This window comes from Mirounga angustirostris, unplaced genomic scaffold (genome assembly GCF_029215605.1).
Source record: "Mirounga angustirostris isolate CCGP_5_RB_7025 unplaced genomic scaffold, mMirAng1.0.hap1 SCAF_5, whole genome shotgun sequence".
NCBI lineage: Eukaryota > Metazoa > Chordata > Mammalia > Carnivora > Phocidae > Mirounga > Mirounga angustirostris.
Genome location: NW_026991713.1, coordinates 50790314 through 50813847, shown reverse-complemented (window position 1 = coordinate 50813847; position 23534 = coordinate 50790314). Strand labels below are relative to the sequence as shown.

The window sequence follows — 23534 nt, the reverse complement described above, 5'->3', positions numbered from 1 at the left end:
ACCGTGCACACACCCCCCCCCACCCACCACATTATCTTTATCCATTGATCTGTAGATAGATGTTTATGTTGTTTCCACTATTGTGAGTAATGCTGCAGTGAACATGGAGTGCAAATATCCTTTAGATCCTGTTTTCAGTTCTTTTGGGTAAATACCTAGAAGTGGAATTCCATATGATAGTTTTAATTTTTTGAGGAACGTCCATGTTGGTTTCCATAGTGGTTATACTGTTTTACATTCCCACTGACAGTTTCCAAGGGTCCCTTTTTCTCCATATTCTCAAAAACACTTGCTTTTTTGTTTTGTTTTTTAATAATGGCCGTCCTCACCCGTGTAAGGTGATATCTCACTGTAGTTTTGATTTGCATTTCCCTGGTGATTAGTGATGTTGAGCATCTTTTCTTAGGCCTATCAGACATTTGTCTGTCTTCTTTGGAGAAATGTTTATTCAAGTACTTAACCCATTTTTAATCAGGTTATTTGATTTTGTTATTGAGTTCTAGAAGTCCCTTCTTTCTTTTGGATATGGCTTGCAAATATTTTCTCTCATTCCGTAGGTTGCCATTTCACTCTGTTGATTCTTTCCTTTGTTTGCAGAAGCAGTGTAGTTTGATGTAGTTTCACTTATCTACTGTTTTTGTTGCCTGTGCTTTGTGCCATAACCCAAAAATCATTGCCAAGACCAATGTTATAAAGCTTTTCCTCTAGGAGTTTTATCTTTTCATGTCTTAGGTTTAAGTCTTTAATCAGTTTTCAGTTGATTTTTGTGTATAGTGTAAGATAAGGGTCAATTTCATTCATTTGCACGAGGAAATCCAGTGTTCTCAACATCATTTTTTGAAGAGACAGTCCTTTTCCCATTGTGTGTTCTTAGCACCCTTGTTGAAGATAAGTCGATTGTATTATGTGTGAGTTAATTTCTTTATTTTCTTTCATTGGTCTATATGTCTGTCTATGCCAGTACCATACTGTTCTGATTACTGTAGCTTTGTAATATGCTTTGAAGTCAGGAAATGTGAGGCCTCCACCTTTATTCTTCTTGCCCAAAATTGTTTTGTCTATTTGGCTAATCTTTTGTGGCTCCATATAAATTTTAGGATTGATTTTTCAATTTCTGAGAAAATGCAGTTGGGATTCTGCATTCTGAGTCTACAGAATGCTTTGGTTAGCATGGACATTTCAACAATATTAAGTCTTTTAATCCATAAGCATGGGATGTCTTTCCATTTATTTGTGTCTTGAATTTCTTTTAGCAGTGTTTTTGTAGTTTTCTGTGTACAAGTCTTTTACCTCCTTAGTAAAGTTTTTATAAGTATTCTTTTTGATGCTATTATAAATGGGATTTTCTTAGTTTCCTTTTCTGAGTGTTCATTTTTAGTGTATAAAAATGCCATTCTTTTTTGTATGCTTATTTTTTTATCCTGCAACTTTGCTGAATTTGCTTATTCTAACAGTTTTGTGTGAGTGAGAGATGGGAGAGAGAGTATGTGTCTGTGTGTGTGTATGTGTAATCTGTAGGCTATAAGATGTCATCTGCAAACAGATAATTTTTCTTTTTTCTTTCCAATTTGGATGCCTTTTATTTCCTTATCTTACCTAATTGCTCTAGCTAGGATTTCCAGTACTGTGTATTGAATAGAAATGACAACAGTGGACATCCTTATCCTGGCCTTGTTCCTATTCTCCAGGGGAAAAGCTTTGTTAGTGTTTCACTGTTGAGTATGATATTAGCTGTGAGCTTTTCATACATGGCCTTTATTATAATATTGAAGTAATTTGCTTCTATTCCTACTTTGTTGCATGTTTTTAATCACGAAGAAGTATTGATTTTGTCAAATGCTTTTTCTGCATCTTTTGAGATGAACATGTGATTTTTATTCTCATTCTGTTAATGTGTATCCTACTGACTGGTTTTTTGTATGTTGGACCATCCTTGAATTCCAGGAGTAAATCCTACTTGGTATGATTTAAGAGGTGTGATCCTCTTAATGTGCTGTTGAATTCTGTTTGCTAACTTTTGTTGAGGATTTTTACCATCTGTATTCATCAAGGACATTGAATTATATTTCATTTCTTATAGTGTTTTTGTTTGGCTTTGGCATCAGAATAATGTTGACCTCATAAAATGAGTGTGAAAAAGTGTTCCCTTCCCTTCAATTTTTTTGGAAGAAGTTGAGAAGGATTAGTGATGTTTGGTAGAATTCTCCAGTGAAGCCACTGAGTCCTGGGTTCTTCTTGTTTGAGAGGTTTTTGATTACTGATGCAATCCTAACCAGTTATAGGTCTGTTCAGAGTTTCTGTTTCTTTGTGATTCAGTCTTGGTAGGTTATATGTTTCTAGGAATTTATTTTTTCTCTAGGTTATCCAATTTGTTGGCAATTAATTGTTCGTAGTAGTCTCTTATGATCCTTTGTATTTCTGTGACATCAGACTTAGTATCTTCTCTTTTCTTTCTGATTTTGAGTTTTCTTTCTTTTTCTTTTGAGGCTTTTCAGTTTTGCTGATCTTTTCAAAAAACCAACTTTTCTTTTTTCTATTCTGTTTTATTTATTTTTACTCTAATATTTCCTTTTGTTAACTTTGGACTTAGTTTATTCTTTTTCTAGTTCCTTAAGGTTGTTTATTTAAGATCTGTCTTCTTTTTTAATGTAGCTGCTTATCACTATAAACTTCCCTCTTAGTACCACTTTTGCTATATCCCATAAAAAGCTTTTGGGCTTCTTGAATCTGAATGTCCATTTCTTTCCCCAGATTTGGGAAGTTTTCTGCCTTTTTCTGCTCTTTTCTCTCTTTTCCTTTTGGGACTTCCATAATGCATATATTGGTCTGAGTGGTGATGTCCCATAAGACCCTTAAGCTTCCCACACTTTTCTTTATTGTTTTTTCTTTTTCTTCCTTTGACTGGATAATTTCAATTGATTTCTCTTTGAGTACCTTGATTCTTTCTGCTGCTTGATTAGGTCTGCTATGAACCCATCTAGGGAATTTTTCAATTTAGTTATTATATTCTTAAGCTCCACAATTGTTCGTTTTTAATTTTTTCTTTTATTGATATTCTCATTCATGTGTTGTTTTCCTGGACTTGTTGAGCATCTTTATGACAGTTATTTTGAAATTTTTATCAGGTAATTAATATACCTTAGTTCCTTTAGGGTCAGTTTTTGTAGATTTATTTTGCTCCTTTAGTTGGGCCCAGTGTTGTTTCCTTCATGTGCCTCGTTACTTTGTCAGGATCTGTGCATTTGAAGACACAGCCATATCTTCCAGCCTTTAGAGACTGCCTTTGTGCAGGGGAAGACCTTCACCAATGAGTTCAGATAGAGATTCTGGGGTTCTCTCAAACCTTTTCTGTGGATGCATCTTCTTTGGATTTGTGGGTAAAAGTTCCCACCTGAAAAGGTTTTGCAGGTTTCTTTTTTCAGGAGCTTGTAATCTCTTGCTCCCTCTGGTGTCTGTCTGCTTTACTGTGGGTCCTCTGGAGCTGCAGCAAGCTGTCCTGCTCTTTTCTGTTCTCAGCAAACCCCAGGCGTTTAGACTATGTCAGGTCTCCTCAGTGCTCTGAAATAGGTGATACAGAAACCAGACCCTCTGGTGGCTCCCTGAGAACTTGGGACATTGGACACATACTTCAACACTTTCTTTCCTCAGGGAGAAGCCAGGAGTTTGGGATTTTCTCCCACTCATTCTTCACTGAGCTGTGGAGAAGGGCAATGGCGAGTGAGTAGGTACTAGTTCAAACCATTGCCTTTGTTCTCAGCTGCCTCCAAGCTGGTGCTCTTACCTGTCAGTGCTTAGATTCAGACAAGACAGAAACCAGTCCTTCTGGTAGCCCCTCAGAAAGTCTCAACATTAGACTTATGTTTCAGTCTTTTCTTCCCCTCTTCAAGGATGAACCAGGAGTTGGGAATTTTCTTCTGGTCGCACCACGTTGTGCCACAGAATGGGGCTCTGGTGAGCGAGTGCTACCAATTTTCCTACGGGCTTCCATGCTGCTAGTTTCACACTTGCTTGGGTTGCAGGAGCCTTTTAACTGGTTTCTGGATTTCTTTTCTTTTTCTTTCTTTTTTTTTTTTTTTTTTTTAAAGATTTTATATATTTATTTGACAGAGAGAGAGACAGCAAGAGCAGGAACACAAGCAGGGGGAGTGGGAGAGGGAGAAGCAGGCTTCCCGCTGAGCAGGGAGCCTGATGTGGGGCTCGATCCCAGGACCCTGGGATCATGACCTGAGCTGAAAGCAGATGCTTAATGACTGAGCCATCCAGGTGCCCTACGGTTTCTGGATTTCTTACAAAGGGAATTGGTCTGTGTATTGTTGAATTTGTGTCTCCATGGGGAAAGGATGGTCTGGGGCTTCCTATTCTGTCGTCTTACTGCTGTCACTGCCTCTCTCTCTCTCTCTCTCTTTTTAATCTAGAATATAGTATAGTTCTAAGGCTTTCAGCAAAGTTGTGATGAGTTTTCCATGACATGCTTGTTAAAAAAGAGAAATGTAGACTGTTTTTAACTTAATTCAGATTAGCTTAATCTACTTAATGTAGATATCCAAAAGATGTTAAGACAGTATAATATGTTGGAGATTAGATGTGGAATCACATTCCGGCACTGCCACATAAAAGTTGTGTGTCTTGGTAAAGTTCTTTCACTTTCCTGTACCTGTTTCTTAGTATGAAAGTGGGACTGTTATTAATTCTTCTCAGAGTGGTTGGGAGACTGAAGTGCTCAGTGCCTGATGGTTATGGTAGCTTTCCAATAAATTTTGTTTTTTTCTGTGTTTCTTAATTAAATCTGGGTCACTCATAATAACATGCTACAGGATTTGTCTTCTCAACCTTCCTTGTTCTCTTCTTCATTTTCAGTTTTGACCTAGATGAGAACATTGATAACAGATAAATTTTTTGCAGAGTGTAATAGTTAGTAGATTGGATAGCTAAAGAATCAGGATCCAGAAAGATCTTAAATTAGGTGGAGTTATGATTATGGGGCTCTGTCTTAGAGATGGAGGAATTGCTAAGTGGATTGTGGGGGTGGGAGCAAAGAAGGGATTGGATTGAGTAGGCTACAGAACACATAGAATAAAATATTCCTCGAGGAGAGCATAGCATGTGGGAATCCAAAGCAAGCAAGTAGTTCCTTATGAGGTAGAAAGTATTTGTACTTCGAGCAGTAGGAAAAACTGATCCCAAGCAGTGCTTCCTTCCTACCTTCTCTCTCTTCTCTCTCTCTCTCTTTTTTTATTAGTTAAATATCTTAGAGAGGTAATGGCACAGATACGTGTTATGGTTGGTCATGAATTCCTGGAACAGGATTAATTTACATTTCAGAAGAACCTGATACTCTTTTTTTTTTTTTAAGCTTTTATTTATTTGACAGAGAGAGAGATAGAGCGGGAACACAAGCAGGGGGAGTGGGAGAGGGAGAAGCAGGCTTCCCGCGGAGCAGGGAGCCCGATGCAGGGCTCGATCCCAGGGCCTCAGGATCATGACCTGAGCTGAAGGCAGATGCTTAACAACTGAGCACCCCACGATCCTGAGACTTTTAAAAGCTCCTGAATACTCCATTTAAAGGACTAAAGGGCAGGGATAGAGCTTAGAGTGGGATAGGGATTGATTAGTAGTTAGAAAGCTGAGGAAGAGGCAGGGGTTCCTGTGGATGGATGATTAACCACCCCCATTTGGTTGCAGCTGTGGGTCAGCAATAAGATAGGTAAGAAGGGACACAGAGCCAGGGTTGGGACAAGTCAGAATCTAAGCCAGGCAGCCGTAGGGTATGAGAGATTATTTCTACTAAAGATTGGCAACATAGGAGTTATTGGACGTATACATGCATGAGATGAATTGGAAACTGTATCGAGTTAAAAAAATTGAGATTAATGAACTCCAGTCTTAAAAGATTTTTGTATCTTTTCCCTGGAATTATTTTATGTTTTAGATTGGGTTTTACTTTTTTTTTTAATTCAATAAAATTTCTAATATAAGTTTTTACAAAGGATTTTGGATTAGTTCCAGTCTTAATTAGTTAAATGAAGTTACTTTGTATTTTCAAATGCTATGAAACCTGGTATGGCTTGTTACCACCAATGATGTATTTTGGGCTGCTACTTCAAAAAAAGCATTTAACAGGAATTTTCCCCCATAAAAAAAATTTTAAGGACTAGATAAAACTTCTAACTACTATATTTAATAGTGTTTATTTTTTTCAATATAACATTAACTCATGCTCATCATTTAACTAATGGAAAAGAAAGAGAAAAGCATTTCAAATTCACCACCTGAAGTTAACCACTCATTTTTGGTTCATTTTTCTCTAGTCTTCTCTTATGTTTTCATTCCTACAATTAGTATCACTATAAATATAAATATTTCATATTACAAATGTTTATATATCTTTTCCTTAAAATTATCAGGAGCATTTTGTCTTTGAACTTCTTTTTTATCACTGGGTAATATTTCTTTACATGATTGTATTGCATTGTATTGGTTTGTGGTTTGTCAGTATTACGAAAGCACTCTAATATTTGCATATAGTATTTGATTTTCTGATTGTTTCCTTAGGAAATAGTTCTAGAAAGGAAACTACTTGTTAAGGAGCATGAGCCTTTGTTAATACTTTTGATATATGTTGCCAAATTACTTACTAATTTGGAATGACCATTTTAGCACAGTCTAGCCAAAATTGGTGGTTTATTTTATTTTATGCAAGTTCTAGCGTAAATATGGAAGAACCTTTCTATAAAGCTGATGTCAAAAACCATGATGATAATACATATATTGTAGGCTCCCTGCTTCTGGAAAGAGATCTGTCGTACATTTTCATGTATTTGTACTATGGTTTCACCAGCAGCACAAGTAAGTTTTTGCATTCAGGAGTAAATGGGCCAAAGGATGCACAGAACTCCTGTGAGTGTAAGCTAATGGTTCCCCAACTTTTAGTGCATTTTAAGCACAATATGAGTAAATGTTTGGTGGAGTGAAATGAGTGAATAAGTAAACCTCAGTAAAATTTTTTTTATTTTCTTGAATTTGATGCTTCACATTCCGTTCTTATTTTATTTCTCCTACTTTCTCTTTAAAGGAAATTTAAATAAACATAACAATTAATTGAAATAATTTAAACACTTTTTCTGAACCCCCCAGTGTTTTTCTTGAACCTTTTTAATTTTTTTTCACTTTCCATCATTTTTGAGAATGAAAGCTTGTTTTGATTTGTGAAAAGTTAAGAGGTCCCTCTGGTGGAACATTTAGGAAAGACATAGCATTAAATTTTCATGAAAAGACTTAGACTTGTTTTTAAGTTAATGGTGGATGCTTTGTATGGTAACTTTCCAACTAAATGATGTAATCAGTGGTGGTTCATTTTCTGGTTTATTTTCAAACCTTTTTAAACTTCAACACAATGAATACGTTTACGATTTGTGAAGAAAATACTAGGAAAGAAGATAGCTGCATGTGCCAAATCATGGAGCCGGATAGGCTTTAATGGCCTAGCTTGGAATGCAAATCACTGTTAGTAAAATTCTGTCTTTGTGGGAAAATAAATGTTCTGAGAAATGGAATGATAGATAAACTTCTTAATTATTATAATTTATCGGGGCCCCTGGGTGGCTCTGTCAGTTGAGCAGCCGATTCTTAGTTTCAGCTCAGGTCATGATCTCAGGGTTGTGAGATCTGCGCTTAGCGCAGAGTCTGCTTGTCTCTCTCCTTCCCCCTCTGCTCCTCTCCCTGTGCTCTCTCTCAAATTAAATTTTTAAAAAAATAATTATAATTTATCAAGTACCATTTATCTTAGGATTTTCTTAGTACCCCTGAATTCACAGTGACCCAGCAAGGTAGGTGGTGTCAAACTCACCTTTATAAAGCTTTAGTTTCTTTATAAAGAAACTAAAGCTCAGAGGCATTTAATGATTACATCATCCAGCTAGTAAATGTTGGAGCTGGGAATAGAATTAAAGTGCTTGCTCTTCTCACTGTACTGTTCTGCCTCTTAGATGGAAGGAAGGACTGGGTTCATAACCACTAGCTCCTTTTGAGTGAGCAAGAGACTGACCCTGAATGAGGGTTAGGATCCGAAGAAGTGAACAAGGTAGATAAATCTGTATGGATGACGTACTTTTTCGTCTCCACTTGAGGTCGTACATATAGCTAGTCAGTAGTGGAGTCATGATCTGATCCAGGCCTGCTTATTTAAGGACCATGTTCTTTCCGTTATTCCTGGAGGTGAAAGATCAAGTTCCCACTGAATCATCAAGAATTAAATCATATTTACTATTGTATTGATTTTTGTGTGTCCTATTTTAATTAATTTCAAAGGTAACATGTATAGCATATGTCATGTCACAATTAAACAGAATATTCCCTAACTGGAAAGCCACATAGTTATTATTACCATGTATATTATCCATTTTGTGAGCTATCCAATAGATTTTTAATCCTTACTTGACTTCTCCCTGTATCAGCATTTCTTTCCCTTATTACTAATGCTTTGTAGCTTTATTTAATGAGCTGAATCTTTTACAGGAAACAGTATTATTTTTATGCTGTGAAAGTGTAATCTAAGTTCAAAGCACCTGATGTGAGTTTTAATAAAAATAAATGTTTTTGCCAATTATTTTGCAAATAAGATAAATTTGGAATTGGGAATCTTGGGTGTGTGTGTGTTCACACATAGTATGCTAAAATAGATTTGTTAAAGATTTGGGAAAATATGCTTTGAGTTTAGATTTAAATGAAGCACTCAGCAGTACATTTACTGAGCTATTGCCTATAAGTAAATAGTAATAATCATGATAGACTTGCTTTAAAAATTTGTGTCATCAGTGATTAGAAAATGGGCATTTTATGATGCAAGTATGCCTTTCCTTAAAGGCTGGCAAACTGCAGCCCTTAGGCCTCTTTTTGTATGGCCTTCTAGCGATGGTTTTACAACATTTTTAAAGGTTGCTTAGAATATATGTGGCAGAGACCAGAATTCTACAAAACCTGAACTATTTACTCTTTGATTCTTTACAGAAAAGGTTGGCCTGCCCCTACCTTACAGCTTTTTAGGTGGCTACAAAAAAATCAATAGTAAAATACTTTCCACTCAAAATCAGGAAGCTGCTATGCATGCTATAATGTTAACATGAGCCGTTTAATTAGCATAGCTAGAAAAGAAAATTCAACTTCTACTTCTTCAAAAATTCTATTTTATAATACTATAGAATTCTGTATACTATGTAGAACATTTGTGGAAGTAATGGTCTGTTTCAGAACTTAATACTCTGTTAATTCTTTAATGAGGTTTTAAATAAATTATCAATTGTTTTTTGTATTTTGTGTATTCATAAAGGGACATTCCATGGTTCTATTGTATTCCAGATAGTAAGTGGATATTAGGTGGTATTAACATGGAGAAGGAAAACAAAATGAGAAAATAACAGATACTCTTTTCTTACCCTTATTATTTTATAACTAAAAGTTTTAAGCTCAATGTTCATTTATATACTTAGCTTATTAGAGTGGGTATCCTTGTTAGTATGAACCATTATGTACATTTTTAGGGATAATTAATGAAGGCAGTAATGCTATTTATAATATCTTCAGCCTTCTAAAATTTTTATATTTAAAATATACAACTAATATGGAAATTTATTTGTTTTTACATTATTTGAAACTTACATGTATAGTCTAGCCTTCAGAGTTCTTTATAATAACACAAAAATGTCATTATGTCTTGCATATTATTGTAATAGAAGCTGAAGAGCATATATACAAACAAAGGTAAAGACAATATGTATGTTTCATTGATTTTTAAAAATATCCATGTCTTATGATTTCACTTATACATGGAATCTAAAAAATAAATGAATGAACAAACATGCAGAAACAGACCCATGAATATAGAGAACAAACTGTGATGTTTGCCTTATGGGAGGGGGTCAGGGGGTGGGCAGAATGAGTGAAGGGAAGTGGGAAGTTCAGGCTTACCATTATGAAATGACTAAGTCATAGGGATGAGGAGTACAGCCTAGGGAATAAAGTCAATGGTATTACAGTGGTATTATATGGTGACAGATGGTAGCTACACCTGCAGTGAGCATAGCATAAACTATTGGGACTACATCAAAGTAAAAAGCTTATGCACAGTGAAGGAAACAATAAAACTAAAAGGCAACCTACAGAATGGAAAAAGATATTTGCAAATGACATATTCAATACAGGGTTAGTATCCAAAATATATAAAGAACTTAAAAGACTCAATACCCCAAAACCAGATAATCCAATAAAAAAATGGGCAGAAGACATGAACAGACATTTCTCCAAAGAAGACATCCAGATGGCCAACAGACACATGAAATAATGTTTAATATCACTCATCATTAGGAAAATACAAATCAAAACTACAATGAGATATCACCTCACAACTGTCAGAATGGCTAAAATCAAAAACACAAGAAACAAGAAGTGTTGGCAAGGATATAGAGAAAAAGGAACCCTTGTGCACTGTAGGTGGAACACAAACTGGTGCAGCCACTGTGGAAAATAGTGTGGAGTTTCCTCAAAATAGTTAATAGAACTATCCTATAATCCAGCTATCTCACTACTATTTACCCAAAGAATAGACACATTAATTCAAAGGGGTACATGCACCCCTATGTTTATAGCAGCAGCATTTACAATAGCCAGGATATGGAAGCAGCCCAAGTGTCCATTGGTTGATAAATGGATAAAGAAGATACGGAATATATATATAATAACATAACATAGATGTATATAATGGAATATTACTCAGCCATAAAAAGAATGAAATCTTGCCATTTGCAACAACATGATTGATCTATAGAGTATAATGCCAAATGAGATAAGTCAAAGACAAATACCATATGTTTTCACTCATATGTGGAATTAAGAAACAAAACAAGTGAACAGGGGAAAAAAGAGAAAGAGAGAGGCAAACCAAGAAACGGACTCTTAACTACAGAGAACAAACTGATGGTTACCAGAAGGGAGGTTGGGGGAAGGGTGAAATAGGTGATGGAGATTAAGGAGTGCACTTGTTGTGATGAGCACTGGGTGATGTACGGAATAGTTGAATCATATTGTGTACCTGAAACTAATATTACACTGTATGTTAACTAACTGGAATTAAAGTAAAAACTTAAAAAAAAAAAACCAAAAAACCCTTTACATTATGAAGAGGAATGAGTGCAGTGTTTCCAGCTCCATGGATAACCCATATTAATCTTGCTTTGTGGATTTTCAAAGCCCCCTCTCTATACCTTGTGCTTTATCTAATCCTGATCCATGCAATATAACCAGAAGTAAGTTCTCTTGATTTTGGAAGCAAAGGAATTTTAGAGCAAATGAGTATGAGTTCTGTTTGATTTTTGTTATACACAAAATGATTTCTGATAGCGTTTTTATAACAAAACCATAATTGCCTGAAATTATTCTTGTATACTTTTATTGCATAACATTTTAAAGCAATGTTAAAGCTTAAACAAAATCCCTTAAAAAGGTTTTTTTGTCACGGAGCACCTGGGTGGCTCAGTCGGTTAAGTGTCTGTCTTGAACTCAGGTTATTATCTCGTGGTCCTGGAATCGAGCCCCGCATTGGGTTCTCTGCTCAGCGGGGAGAACAGGGGCTGTGGACTCATGTCAAGCTAGGTTCTAGGACTTTGAGCCCCTCTCCCTCTATGCTGTCGCTCTCTCTCTCTCAAGTAAGTAAAATCTTAAAAGAAAATTTTTAGTCATTCATAAGTGCAAATTTTTATGGTTATATATAAATTACATATTGTTTTACTTTTCTAAGCATACAGCTATTTAGCTCTCATGATCATTTCCTTTTCTTTTTTTTGTTAAAGATTTTATTTATTTGTCAGAGAGAGAGAGCGCACAAGCAGGGGGAGCAGCAGAGGGAGAAGCAGGCTCCCTGCTGTGCACGGAGCCTGATGGGGGACTGGATCCCAGGCCCCTGGGATCATGACCTGAGCCAACGGCAGATGCTTAACCGACTGAGCCACCCAGGCATCCCTCTCATGATCATTTCTAAATGCATAGTATTTCCTTGAAATGATCTCATGTATAAACCATTTGTCAGTTATTAAATACTTATATTGGCTACAAGTTTTTTGATACTAAAAATAATGATGGAAGACCACACTTTTTTTTTTTTTTGTAAGATAACAGGTAGTATATAGTTCTCTTTACCATCTAAACATCCTAGTGGTAGTTACACAGAAATAATGATGCCTAGCAAGATTAATTTTGCTTCATAAAACTTCTTACACTTTCAGATTTTTTTCTTTTTTTCCCTATTTATTTATGTATTTTTTTGATGTAGTGTTCCATGATGCATTGTTTGCATATAACCCCAGTGTTCCATTCAGTACGTACGTTCTTTAATACCCATCATCAGGCTAACACATCCCCCCACCCCTCCTCCCTTCTAGAACCCTCTCTCATAGTTTGTCTCCCCCTCCGATTCCCCCCTTCATTTTTCCCTTCCTACTATTTTTTTTTTTTTAACATATAATGTATTATTTGTTTCAGAGGTACAGGTCTGTGATTCATCAGTCTTACACAATTCACAGTGCTGATCATAGCACATACCCTCCCCAGTGTCTGTCACCTAGCCACCCCATCCCTCCCATCCCTCACCACTCCAGCAACCCTCAAGTTTGTTTCCTGAGATTAAGAATTCCTCATATCAGTGAGATCATATGATACATGTCTTTCCCTGATTGAGATACTTGTCTTTCTCCGATTGAGTTATTTCGCTTAGCTTAATACCCTCTAGTTCCATCCATATTGTTGCAAATGGCAAGATTTTGTTTTTCTTGATGGCTGCATAATATTCCATTGTATATATATACCACATTTTCTTTATCCATTCTCACTACTCTGAGATCATGACCTGAGCTGAAATCAAGATTCAGACACAATCCACTGAGCCACCCAGACCCCTTAAAGGAGTTTTTAAAAATGACGTCTTGGCTCTTTCCATAGTTTGGCTATTGTGGACATTGCTGCTATAAACATTGGGGTGCATGTACCCTTTCGGATCACTACATTTGTATCTTTGGGGTAAATACCCTGTAGTGCAATTGTTGGGTCATAGGGTAGCTCTATTTTCAACTTTTTGAGGAACCTCCAGACTGTTTTCCAGAGTGGCTGCACCAGCTTGCATCCCCACCAACAGTGTAGGAGGGTTCCCCTTTCTCTGCATCCTTGCCAACATCTGTCATTTCCTGACATACTCATTTTAGCCATTCTGACTCGGGTGAGGTGGTACCTCATTGAGGTTTTGATTTGGATTTCCCTGATGCCGAGCAATGTTGAGCACTTTTTCATGTGTCTGTTGGCCATTTGGATGTCTTCTTTGGAAAAATGTCTGTTTGTGTCTTCTGCCCATTTCTTGATTGGATTATTTGTTCTTTGGGAGACTGATAAGTTCTTTATAGATTTTAGATACTAGCCCTTTATCTGATATATCATTTGCAAATATCTTCTCCCATTCTGTCATTTGTCTTTTGGTTTTGTTGACTGTTTCCTTTGCTGTGCAAAAGCTTTTTATCTTGATGAAGTCCCAATAGTTCATTTTTGCCCTTGCTTCCCTTGCCTTTGGCAATGTTTCTAGGAAGAAGTTGCTGCGGCTGAGGTTGAAGAGATTGCTGCCTGTGTTCTCCTCTAGGATTTTGATGGATTCCTGTCTCACATTTAGGTCTTTCATCCATTTTGAGTCTATTTTTGTGTGTGGTGTAAGGAAATGGTCCAGTTTCATTCTTCTGCATGTGACTGTCCAGTTTTCCCAGCACCATTTGTTGAAGAGACTGTCTTTTTTCCATTAGACATTCTTTCCTGCTTTGTCGAAGATTAGTTGACCGTAGAGTTGAGGGTCCATTTCTAGGCTCTCTGTTCTGTTCCATTGATCTATGTGTCTGTTTTTGTGCCAGTACCATACTGTCTTGATGATTACGGCTTTGTAATAGAGCTTGAAGTCTGGAATTGTGATGCCGCCAGCTTTGCTTTTCTTTTTCAACATTCCTCTGGCTATTTGGGGTCTTTTCTGGTTCCATACAAATCTTAGGATTATTTGTTCCATTTCTTTGAAAAAAGTTGATGGTATTTTGATAGGGATTGCATTACATGTTTAGATTGCTGTAGGTAGCATTGACATCTTCACAGTATTTGTTCTTCCAGTCCATGAGCATGGAGTGTTTTTCCATTTTTTTGTGTCTTCCTCAATTTCTTTCATGAGTATTTTATAGTTTTCTGAGTACAGATTCTGTGCCTCTTTGGTTAGATTTATTCCTAGGTATCTTATGGTTTTGGGTGCAATTGTAAATAGGATCGACTCCTTAATTTCTCTTTCTTCTGTCTTGTTATTGGTGTATAGGAATGCCACTGATTTCTGTGCATTGATTTTATATCCTGGCACTTTACTGAATTCCTGTATGAGTTCTAGCAGTTTTGGTGTGGAGTCTTTGGGGTTTTCCACATAAAGTATCATATCATCTGCAAAGAGTGAGAGTTTGACTTCTTCTTTGCCGATTTGGATGCCTTTGATTTCTTTTTGTTGTCTGATTGCTGTGGCTAGGACTTCTAGTACTATGTTGAATAGCAGTGGTGATAGTGGACATCCCTGCCGTGTTCCTGACCTTAGGGGGAAAGCTCTCAGTTTTTCCCCATTGAGAATGATATTTGCTGTAGGTTTTTCATAGATGGCTTTTGTGATATTGAGGTTTGTACCCTCTATCCCTACACTCTGAAGAGTTTTGATCAAGAAAGGATGCTGTACTTTGTCAGATGCTTTTTCTGCATCTATTGAGAGGATCATATGGTTCTTTTTCTTATTCTTTTTTTTTTATTAATGTATCACATTGATTTGTGGAGTTGAACCAACCTTGCAGCCCAGGAATAAATTCCACTTGGTTGTGGTGAATAATCCTTTTAATGTACTGTTGGATCCTATTGGCTAGTATTTTGGTGAGAATTTTTGCATCCATGTTCATCAGGGATATTGGTGTGTAATTCTCCTTTTTGATGGGGTCTTTGTCTGATTTTGGGATCAAGGTAATGCTGGCCTTATAAAATGAGTCTGGAAGTTTTCCTTACATTTCTATTTTTTGGAACGGTTTCAGAAAAATAGGTATTAATTTTTCTTTAAATGTTTGATAGAATTCCCCTGGGAAGCCATCTGGCCCTGGGCTTTTGTTTTTTGGGAGATTTTTGATTACTGCTTCAATTTCTTTAGTGGTTATAGGTCTGTTTAGGTTTTCTATTTCTTCCTGGTTCAGTTTTGGTAGTTTGTACATCTCTTGGAATGCATCCATTTCTTCCAGATTATCTAATTTGCTGACATATAGTTGTTCATAGTATGTTCTTACAATCGTTTGTATTTCTTTGGTGTTGGTTGTGATCTCTCCTCTTTCATTCATGATTTTATTTATTTGGGTCATTTTTCTTTTTGATAAGTCTGGCCAAGGATTTATCAATCTTATTAATTCTTTGAAAGAACCAGCTCCTAGTTTCATTGATCTGTTCTACTGTTCTTTGGTTCCTATTTCATTGATTTCTGCTCTGATCTCCTGCTGGGTTTAGGCTTTATTTGCTGTTCTTTCTCCAGCTCCTTTAGGTGTAGGGTTAGGTTGTATTTGAGACCTTTCTTGTTTCTTGAGAAAGGCTTGTATTGTTATATACTTTCCTCTTAGGACTGCCTTTGCTGCATCCCAAAGATTTTGAACAGTTGTGTTTTCATTTTCATTTGTTTCCGTGAATTTTTTTAATTCTTCTTTAATTTCCTGGTTGGACCCATTCATTCTTTAGTAGGATGCTCTTTAGCCTCCATGTATTTGAGTTCTTTCCGACTTCCTCTTGTGATTGAGTTCTAGTTTCAAAGCATTGTGGTCTGAAAATATGCAGGGAATGATCCCAGTCTTTTGGTACTGGTTGAGATGTGATTTGTGACCTAGGATGTGATCTGTTCTGGAGAATGTTCCATGGGCACTGGAGAAGAATGACCCTTTCAAATTTGATATAGTAAAAAAAAAAAACTTGCCGGTTCCATACTAGGAAATAAATTGTACTGATCAAATGAAAAACTTCAATTTCCACTGCTATTGAAGAAAATGTTGATAAAACACAATAGCTATTATTTACAAATTTTTTTTTTTTTTTTTTTAAGAGAGAGAAGGGGAGGGTCAGAGGGAGAGAGAATCTTAAGCAGGCTTCACTCCCAGTGCAGAGCCCAACATGGGGCTTGATCTCACTACTCTGAGATCATGACCTGAGCTGAAATCAAGATTCAGACACAATCCACTGAGCCACCCAGGCCCCTTAAAGGAGTTTTAAAAAATGATGTCTTACTCAGATGAATGGATAAAGAAGATGTGGTATATATATACAATGGAATATTATGCAGCCATCAAAAGGAATGAGATCTTGGCATTTGCAACGACGTGGATGGAACTGGAGGGTATTATGTTGAGTGAAATAAGTCAAACAGAGAAAGACATGTATCATATGATCTCACTGATACGAGGAATTCTTAATTGCAGGAAACAAACTGAGGGTTGCTGGAGTTGGGGGTGGGGTGGGAGGGATGGGGTGACTGGGTGATAGACACTGGGGAGGATATGTGCTCTGGTAAGCGCTGTGAATTGTGTAAGACTGTTGAATCTCAGATCTGTACCTCTGAAACAAATAATGCAATATATGTTAAGGAAAAAAAAAGAAGAAGGTAGTGGGAGGGGTAGAATGAAGCGGGGGAAATCGGAGGGGTAGACGAACCATGAGAGACGATGGACTCTGAAAAACAAACTGAGGGTTCTAGAGGGGAGGGGGGTGGGAGGATGGGTTAGCCTGGTGGTGGGTATTGAGGAGGGCACATTCTGCATGGAGCACTGGGTGTTATGCACAAACAATGAATCATGGAACACTTCATCTAAAACTAATGATGTAATGTATGGGGATTAACATAAGAATAAAAAAATAAATTAATTTAAAAAAGTGAAAAAAAATGACGTCTTACTGCTACTTTTAGAAATTCATTTTTTGCACTTAAAAAAGTAAATATTGAAGAGAAGATAAGCTCCATGAACACAGGGAATTTTGATGGTTTTGCTTAGTGCTACATCTCTAGGTCCTAAAGTAGTACCTGGCACATATTAGACCCTTAGTAAATTTTTTTTTTTTTAAGATTTTATCTATTTATTTGACAGACACAGTGAGAGAGGGAACACAAGCAGGGGAGTGGGAGAAGGAGAAGCAGGCTTCCCGCTGAGCAGGGAGCCCAGTGTGGGGCTGGAGCCCGGTGTGGGGCTGGAGCCCGATGTGGGGCTCCATCCCAGGACCCTAAGATGATGACCTGAGCTGAAGGCAGACACTTAACGACTGAGCCACCCAGGTGCCCCAATAAATATTTTTTGAATGGAAAAAATTTTAAGAGTATTTATTACAGTATTATTTGATATATTGAAATAATTGGTAATACTCTAAACATTCATGAATAAAAGGTTGACTAAAGTATAAAATAACCAGCCATACACTAGAAACACAGATTTCCTGGAAAATAGGTTGTTCCATGTTTATTGACATTGACACAGTACTTCATATTGTGATAAAAGCAAGTGGAATAAACAGTATATACAAAATGGGATACCACTTTTATTTTTAATATTTTGATTAAAAAATACATAATTTACCTATGCACAGCAGTTCTTAAACTTTATGGTTTCAGGACCCTTTTGCAGTCCTGAGGACCCTAAATGGCCTTTGTTTGTGGGAGATAGATAAATTTAGATATATATATTTACCTTACTAGAACTTTAATCAAATTTTATATTATTTGTTTAAAGAATAATGAACTTATTACATGTTAACAAAGTATTTTTATGAAAAATAACTATTTTCCAAAATAAAAACATTTCATGAGAGATGGCATTGTTTTACATTTGTACAAATCTTTTAATCTTTAATATGTAGGTTAATAAAAAACAACTGGATTTTCCTATGTACTTCTGTATTCAATTTGCTTCGATGTTTTGGTTGAAGTACATCAAGAAAAATCTAGCCTCTTACAGATACGTAGTCAAAACAGGAAAAAGTATTTTAATACTCTTTTCAGATAATTGTAGGTATTCTTCACTGATACTGTACCAAAAGTCTGAGAGGTAGTTTCTTCAAGATTGTTTGCAATGTGCAATTTGAAACCGTATCAGTGATTTTTGTACATTCTTTCTCTAAAGTCCTTTGTTTTACACGTAGAATAGATCTTTTACCTATGCAAGATTTTATAACTAATGCATGGTTCATTTGGAAAATACTGGTTTGCTATTTATGCAAATCTTCCCAATGTTGACACATTTCAAGATTGATATCTTTAATTCTTCAATATCACACCAGTCTCATTGCAAAGGTTTTCAAGTATTGTAAAGTTGTCAAGCTCATGGTAATAGATGCAACTTTTTCCAAATTTTACTTTTACTATTTTACTTGAAAGCTTGAATGTTATCATTGGTAACAAAGTCAGCTGTTTTTCTTGAGGTGACATGCTTGCTTCATTCACTTGTTGAGAAAATGTCAGTGAAACAGCCAAGTATGAATAGTTTGCCATTTGTTCATTTAAAAATAGGGTTCCATAAAAAAAAAAAAATTAGCTAATTCACTTTTATCACAGTGATACTTAAAAGACAAATTATATTTTTAAAAAATCCTCCAAATCTGTAGCTGTAAAAGAACCAAAAAGAAAACATAACAAAATAGTAACTGTGCTTATCTTAGGAAGATGGGGAAATTGTGACTTTTTTTCCTCCTTTTGTTTTTCTATAATGAATAATACATTTTTGTTATGTAATACAGTTTCAAGTGTTATATAAAGATAAAAGTATGGTATTTATAGTATAGCTTACAGATAGAGTCAAATGAGTGTGAATTAAGAGTAGTTATTTTCTCCATTTTTCTTGTTAGGATTTAGGCCCTGAATATGAAGATATATTTAATATTTCATTGAAGTGGATTTTAGAAAATGGAAAAGATGTTGGAATAAGGTAAGGGATTTAATTTCCACTTTGACCATTTTGTAGTATAAGAAGTGGTTTTGACTCTAAGGTCTCCTTAATTATTTTTAACTAGGTGTGTTGGTTATGGCCCTGAGGAACAATTGACAAATATAACCGATGTGCAGTTTTTACAGTCCACAAGACCACAGATGTCTTTCTGGTGTCGTTTTCGACGTGCTTTTATTACTGTCACCCACAGGTTATTGTTGTTATGCTTAGGTAAGTTTTGGGGATGAGAAAGAAGATACATGATAGTCTAGAATTTTTGTATCTGTATTTTATCAAATGCCAGGGTTGAGAATTTACTTCTGTGATAGCTGCCATTATAAATCATATCCAGAAGTCTTCACTAGGTAGAATAATATTGAAGTTCGTTTTTTGTTTTTTGTTTTTAATAATGTCAGTATTAATCTAAAGGCTTAGAAAACAGTATATAAAGGGAGATGGAATAAAACTTTGTCCTAAGAATGTCATAGAAAAAGACATAAAGCGTGCCTTTGAAAATAGAACAGGAAAATAGAAAAATTAAGCTTATTTTTAATGATAAAATACAAATTAAGTTCATTAAAATTATTTTTAATTTAAAAAATATAATTTACCTGCATTGAAATTTTCATTTGGATTCCTGGATTTTGTGTGACTATTTTGATTGATTATAGGAATTTAGGAGATAATTTTTTCTTTGTTCAAGTCTTTTAAAAATAATTTTCCTAAAGTGTAGTACATTTACAGTCTACAGTTTTCCTAAATTTACAGTTTAGGAAACTCACTTTTCTAATAGTTTAGTGTGGCAAAGGAAAACGTTTGTGAAACATAGTTCTGTTGTTTTTAAAAAAATAAAAGAATTTAAATGTTCAGTTGTCAACATCATGAAAGAAATGGTTTTTCTAGAGAGATTAAGTGAAACTCTGGAAAATGTTTAATACTAAATTGTTCTATGTAGTTGTAATTATGTAGGTAATTCAGCCCACTGTTTGAAGGCTTATTCCATTATCTCATTATGACAGTTAAAATAATCACTGTGGAAACGGTCATAAGATTTCTCTTTTTTTGCTAATATCAGATTTAACAACTATACCAATAACTTCAGATTGCAGTGAATGTTATTGAATGTCACTGAGCACAATTTTTAAAACACAAAATATATAAATATTGCAGGTGTAGTGATGGTTTGTGTCGTTCTGCGTTATATGAAATATCGCTGGACAAAAGAAGAAGAGGAAACAAGGCAGATGTATGATATGGTGGTGAAGATTATAGGTATAAGTATTTGTAAAAATCTAAACTATTTCTAGAATAGTTATTATGTGATAAATTACAGCATGATGTCCAGTGATTGATTCATTTTAAATTTGTTGTATTTTCAGATGTTTTACGAAGTCATAACGAAGCTTGCCAGGAAAATAAAGACTTAAAACCTTACATGCCTATTCCACATGTACAAGATTCCTTAATACAACCTCATGACAAGTACGTTCAAAGTATTGTGAGTTGAAGTAGATCAGAACGTTGGTATCTTCTGAAGTTATGAAGATTATATTGAGAGTTGTTCCGTTCTCAAGTAGACCAGTTTTACTGTACAGACTTTACTTTTGTACTTTAAACTCTCCTTTCTTTCTAAATTCCCTTCTATTCTCCTGATTTTGAGTGGCATAATAGACAGCTAGATTTCTAAATCATCACTTTTATACATTTTTTATTCTTATCAATCTTCACCTTATTTCCTTTAATTTCATCTTAATAAAGAAACAGAGGCAGACAATAGCCAGTGATGTTTTACTAATAATGCCTTAAATATTTTTTTGTTAATGAAGCTTTTTAAATAAAAGTACTAAATAATAACTTCTTAAAAATGAAAGATGATTCCATATCCTAACACAGCATTCTTCACCATAGCAACACCTCAGAATCAGTGGTGGAGTTTGGGGGGAAAAATTTACTGATGATTATGCTCCACCTCTGGAGAAGGAAATTCAGTAAATCTGAGGTGAGCTTCAGGCATCTAAATCTTTTTTGAAAAAACTTCATAGGCAGGGATAAGAAAAACCAGAATTAATAATAACCATTGCCTTCACTTACTAATACTTGAGAAAGATGACAAGCCAAGATGATAGTAAATTTGTCATTTTGTTCACATGATAGGAAAAAAATGAAGAAAGTCTGGGATAGAGCTGTTGACTTTCTTGCTGCTAATGAGTCTAGAGTTCGCACAGAGACACGAAGAATAGGTGGTGCGGATTTTCTAGTTTGGCGGTGGATCCAGCCTTCTGCCTCCTGTGACAAAATATTAGTAATACCTTCTAAAGTATGGCAAGGTCAAGGTATGTATTTTTAAGCAACAACAAAAATAAACATGGTATTTAAAAAATTTTTTTCAATTGTGAAAGTCTTACATGTTTAAAGTAAAATAGTACTGTTGAAAGATATGAAGGCAAAACTCCCTTTGCAGTTCCATCCCATAGAAGGAATTAATGTTAGCTTCTTATATATCCTTCCACTTTTCTCCTTTCAAATATGAACATAATGGTTTGTCTTTACCATAATAGAACACTACATACATTACTTTGATATTTTCCTTTTTCACTTAAAGCTACTTAGTATTTAACTGCATTCTTTTCCCCTAGTTTTTATGTAAATAAGACATAATTTCTGTTTTACATATATATAAAACATATAAAAGTGGAACATAACTTTTTAACTGCTCTTTTTTCCCATTTTTGCTTGCTTGCCTCTTTTTCATTAACACCCATCCACCTGCATATCCCCTGTGCCAAGTAGTTTTTGTGGCTATCTTTCCATATTTTTCTCAATGCTTGCATGGTTGCATTAACAGGTATATGTAAGTATATAGGAGGGCTTGGTGATTGGTTGCTTTAGGTCCTGAAACCTCTACTAGTGGTAACTGTTAACCTCACTTGAATCTCTTGTATGGTTAATTGCAAAATTAAATCTTGCAGTTAGTTTAATGTGCATTTCAGACCTAGTAGTGAGTTGAGTTTCTTTAAATCTTGTTGAATAAAAGCATATTTGTCAATGTTTGCTAAACACAGTATTTATGAGAAAGTTAAGTAAATTGTTTTGAAATTGCAAAAACGTAAAATCCAATCACTGCCTTTCTTCTCTAATTTTCACTTTCAAAAGAGCTTGAATAATAAGTCTTCAGTAATCATGGCATAAAGATGATGCTTTGATGATGCCAAAGATGACACTAAACATTAAACTTTTTGTTTTAAAAGGTGTCTGCAGAAGGGTCTTATGAAAGGAAAACAGAATGCAAAGCCAATCAGATCTGATTACCTTAGTGCCTGATTGGAATAGTTGTGGATTCTCAGCTTAATTTCTTTATATAGCTAGCAATCGGTGCTCATGTATAAATATGAAGTTCTAGAAAAGGCCATTATTTTAGTCATAGGATTTTTTTTATCATTGTAGTTGTCTTATTTTTAAAATGTGAGGTTTTCAAGATGAATCCAAAGACAATTTCTTGACCTAGGTAATCCAAGTTGTTCTTATAAATTAGTAGGGGGGATGACAGACTCTAAGTGTGTGAAATTGGATGCTCTATATCTAGAATTTAAAACCTCAGACTATTATTTTCATTTTATCATTTTCTTTAGATAGGAAAAGACTATGTAAGTATGATATAAGACAATTTTAGGTCAGTTATAATAGTTGTAAAACTCAACATGAATTGATAGTTCTGAAATGTCCTGCAACTTTGTTTCACTAAGGTTCCAGTATAGTAAATGTTTACAAACTATATGCCAAGTACTGAGCTATCTTAATTTGAATACTTCTAAATGCACGATCTGAAGAATTATAAAATCAATCTCCCTTTACTTGAGTCTTTGATAAAAAAAAAGTTACGGTGAATTAGTTACTGAACCTAGAAAGGAATTTAGAGTAAAAGAAGACACCTATTTCTTAGTAAATTGAAAAAAATATAGTGGCTGAGATTATGTTATCCTGAAGGCAGAAAATCCTGAGGTAGAACCCAGTAGCCATTTGCTTGAAGTATACCAATTCAAGTTTTTGGTAGGTTGTAATGGTAAAAGTCTGTAGACTCCTAGCAAGAGAGATCTGAGTTCTTTTAAGAGTTTGATCATAAAAGAATTTGTTACAGGAGCTGAATAATGAGAAGTTGGTGGAATATTTCTTGATGATAATTATCTAAATTGCCTCATTTAGAACATATAGCCCTAATATAGAGAGAATTTAGTTCTAATACTACTTACATTTTATGCCATTAAATGTATAGTCTATCTAAATATAATTGATTGACTTTGCTTGTAAAAAATATTAATACATAAACTGAGTTTTACTTTCATTTAAATGTATCCGAACACAAATGTTGTGCTGTAAATATGGCTGTATAGTGGGGGGTTGGGGTGGTTTATGTAAAAAGATAGTTTAACTTATTAACAGGCTTAATGTTTATCCTCTTATAAATAACAGTGGTTTAATTAAAAGGTACATGGCTGGAGGGTTGGTAATTAT

At 35.1% G+C, this 23534-nt stretch overlaps 1 protein-coding gene across 3 annotated transcripts in view; it reads left to right on the top strand.

Moving 5' to 3' along the window:
• The window catches only part of LEMD3 (LEM domain containing 3), a 68574-nt gene that overhangs the window by 34513 nt on the left and 10527 nt on the right, over positions 1-23534 (top strand). For all 3 annotated transcript variants that reach the window (XM_045873032.3, XM_064590946.1, XM_045873031.3), the window contains 5 exons: positions 18946-19025; positions 19111-19256; positions 20196-20297; positions 20405-20507; positions 21180-21358. In XM_045873032.3, coding sequence (XP_045728988.2) covers positions 18946-19025; positions 19111-19256; positions 20196-20297; positions 20405-20507; positions 21180-21358 — 610 coding nt within the window. The remainder of the gene's footprint in view (positions 1-18945; positions 19026-19110; positions 19257-20195; positions 20298-20404; positions 20508-21179; positions 21359-23534) is intronic.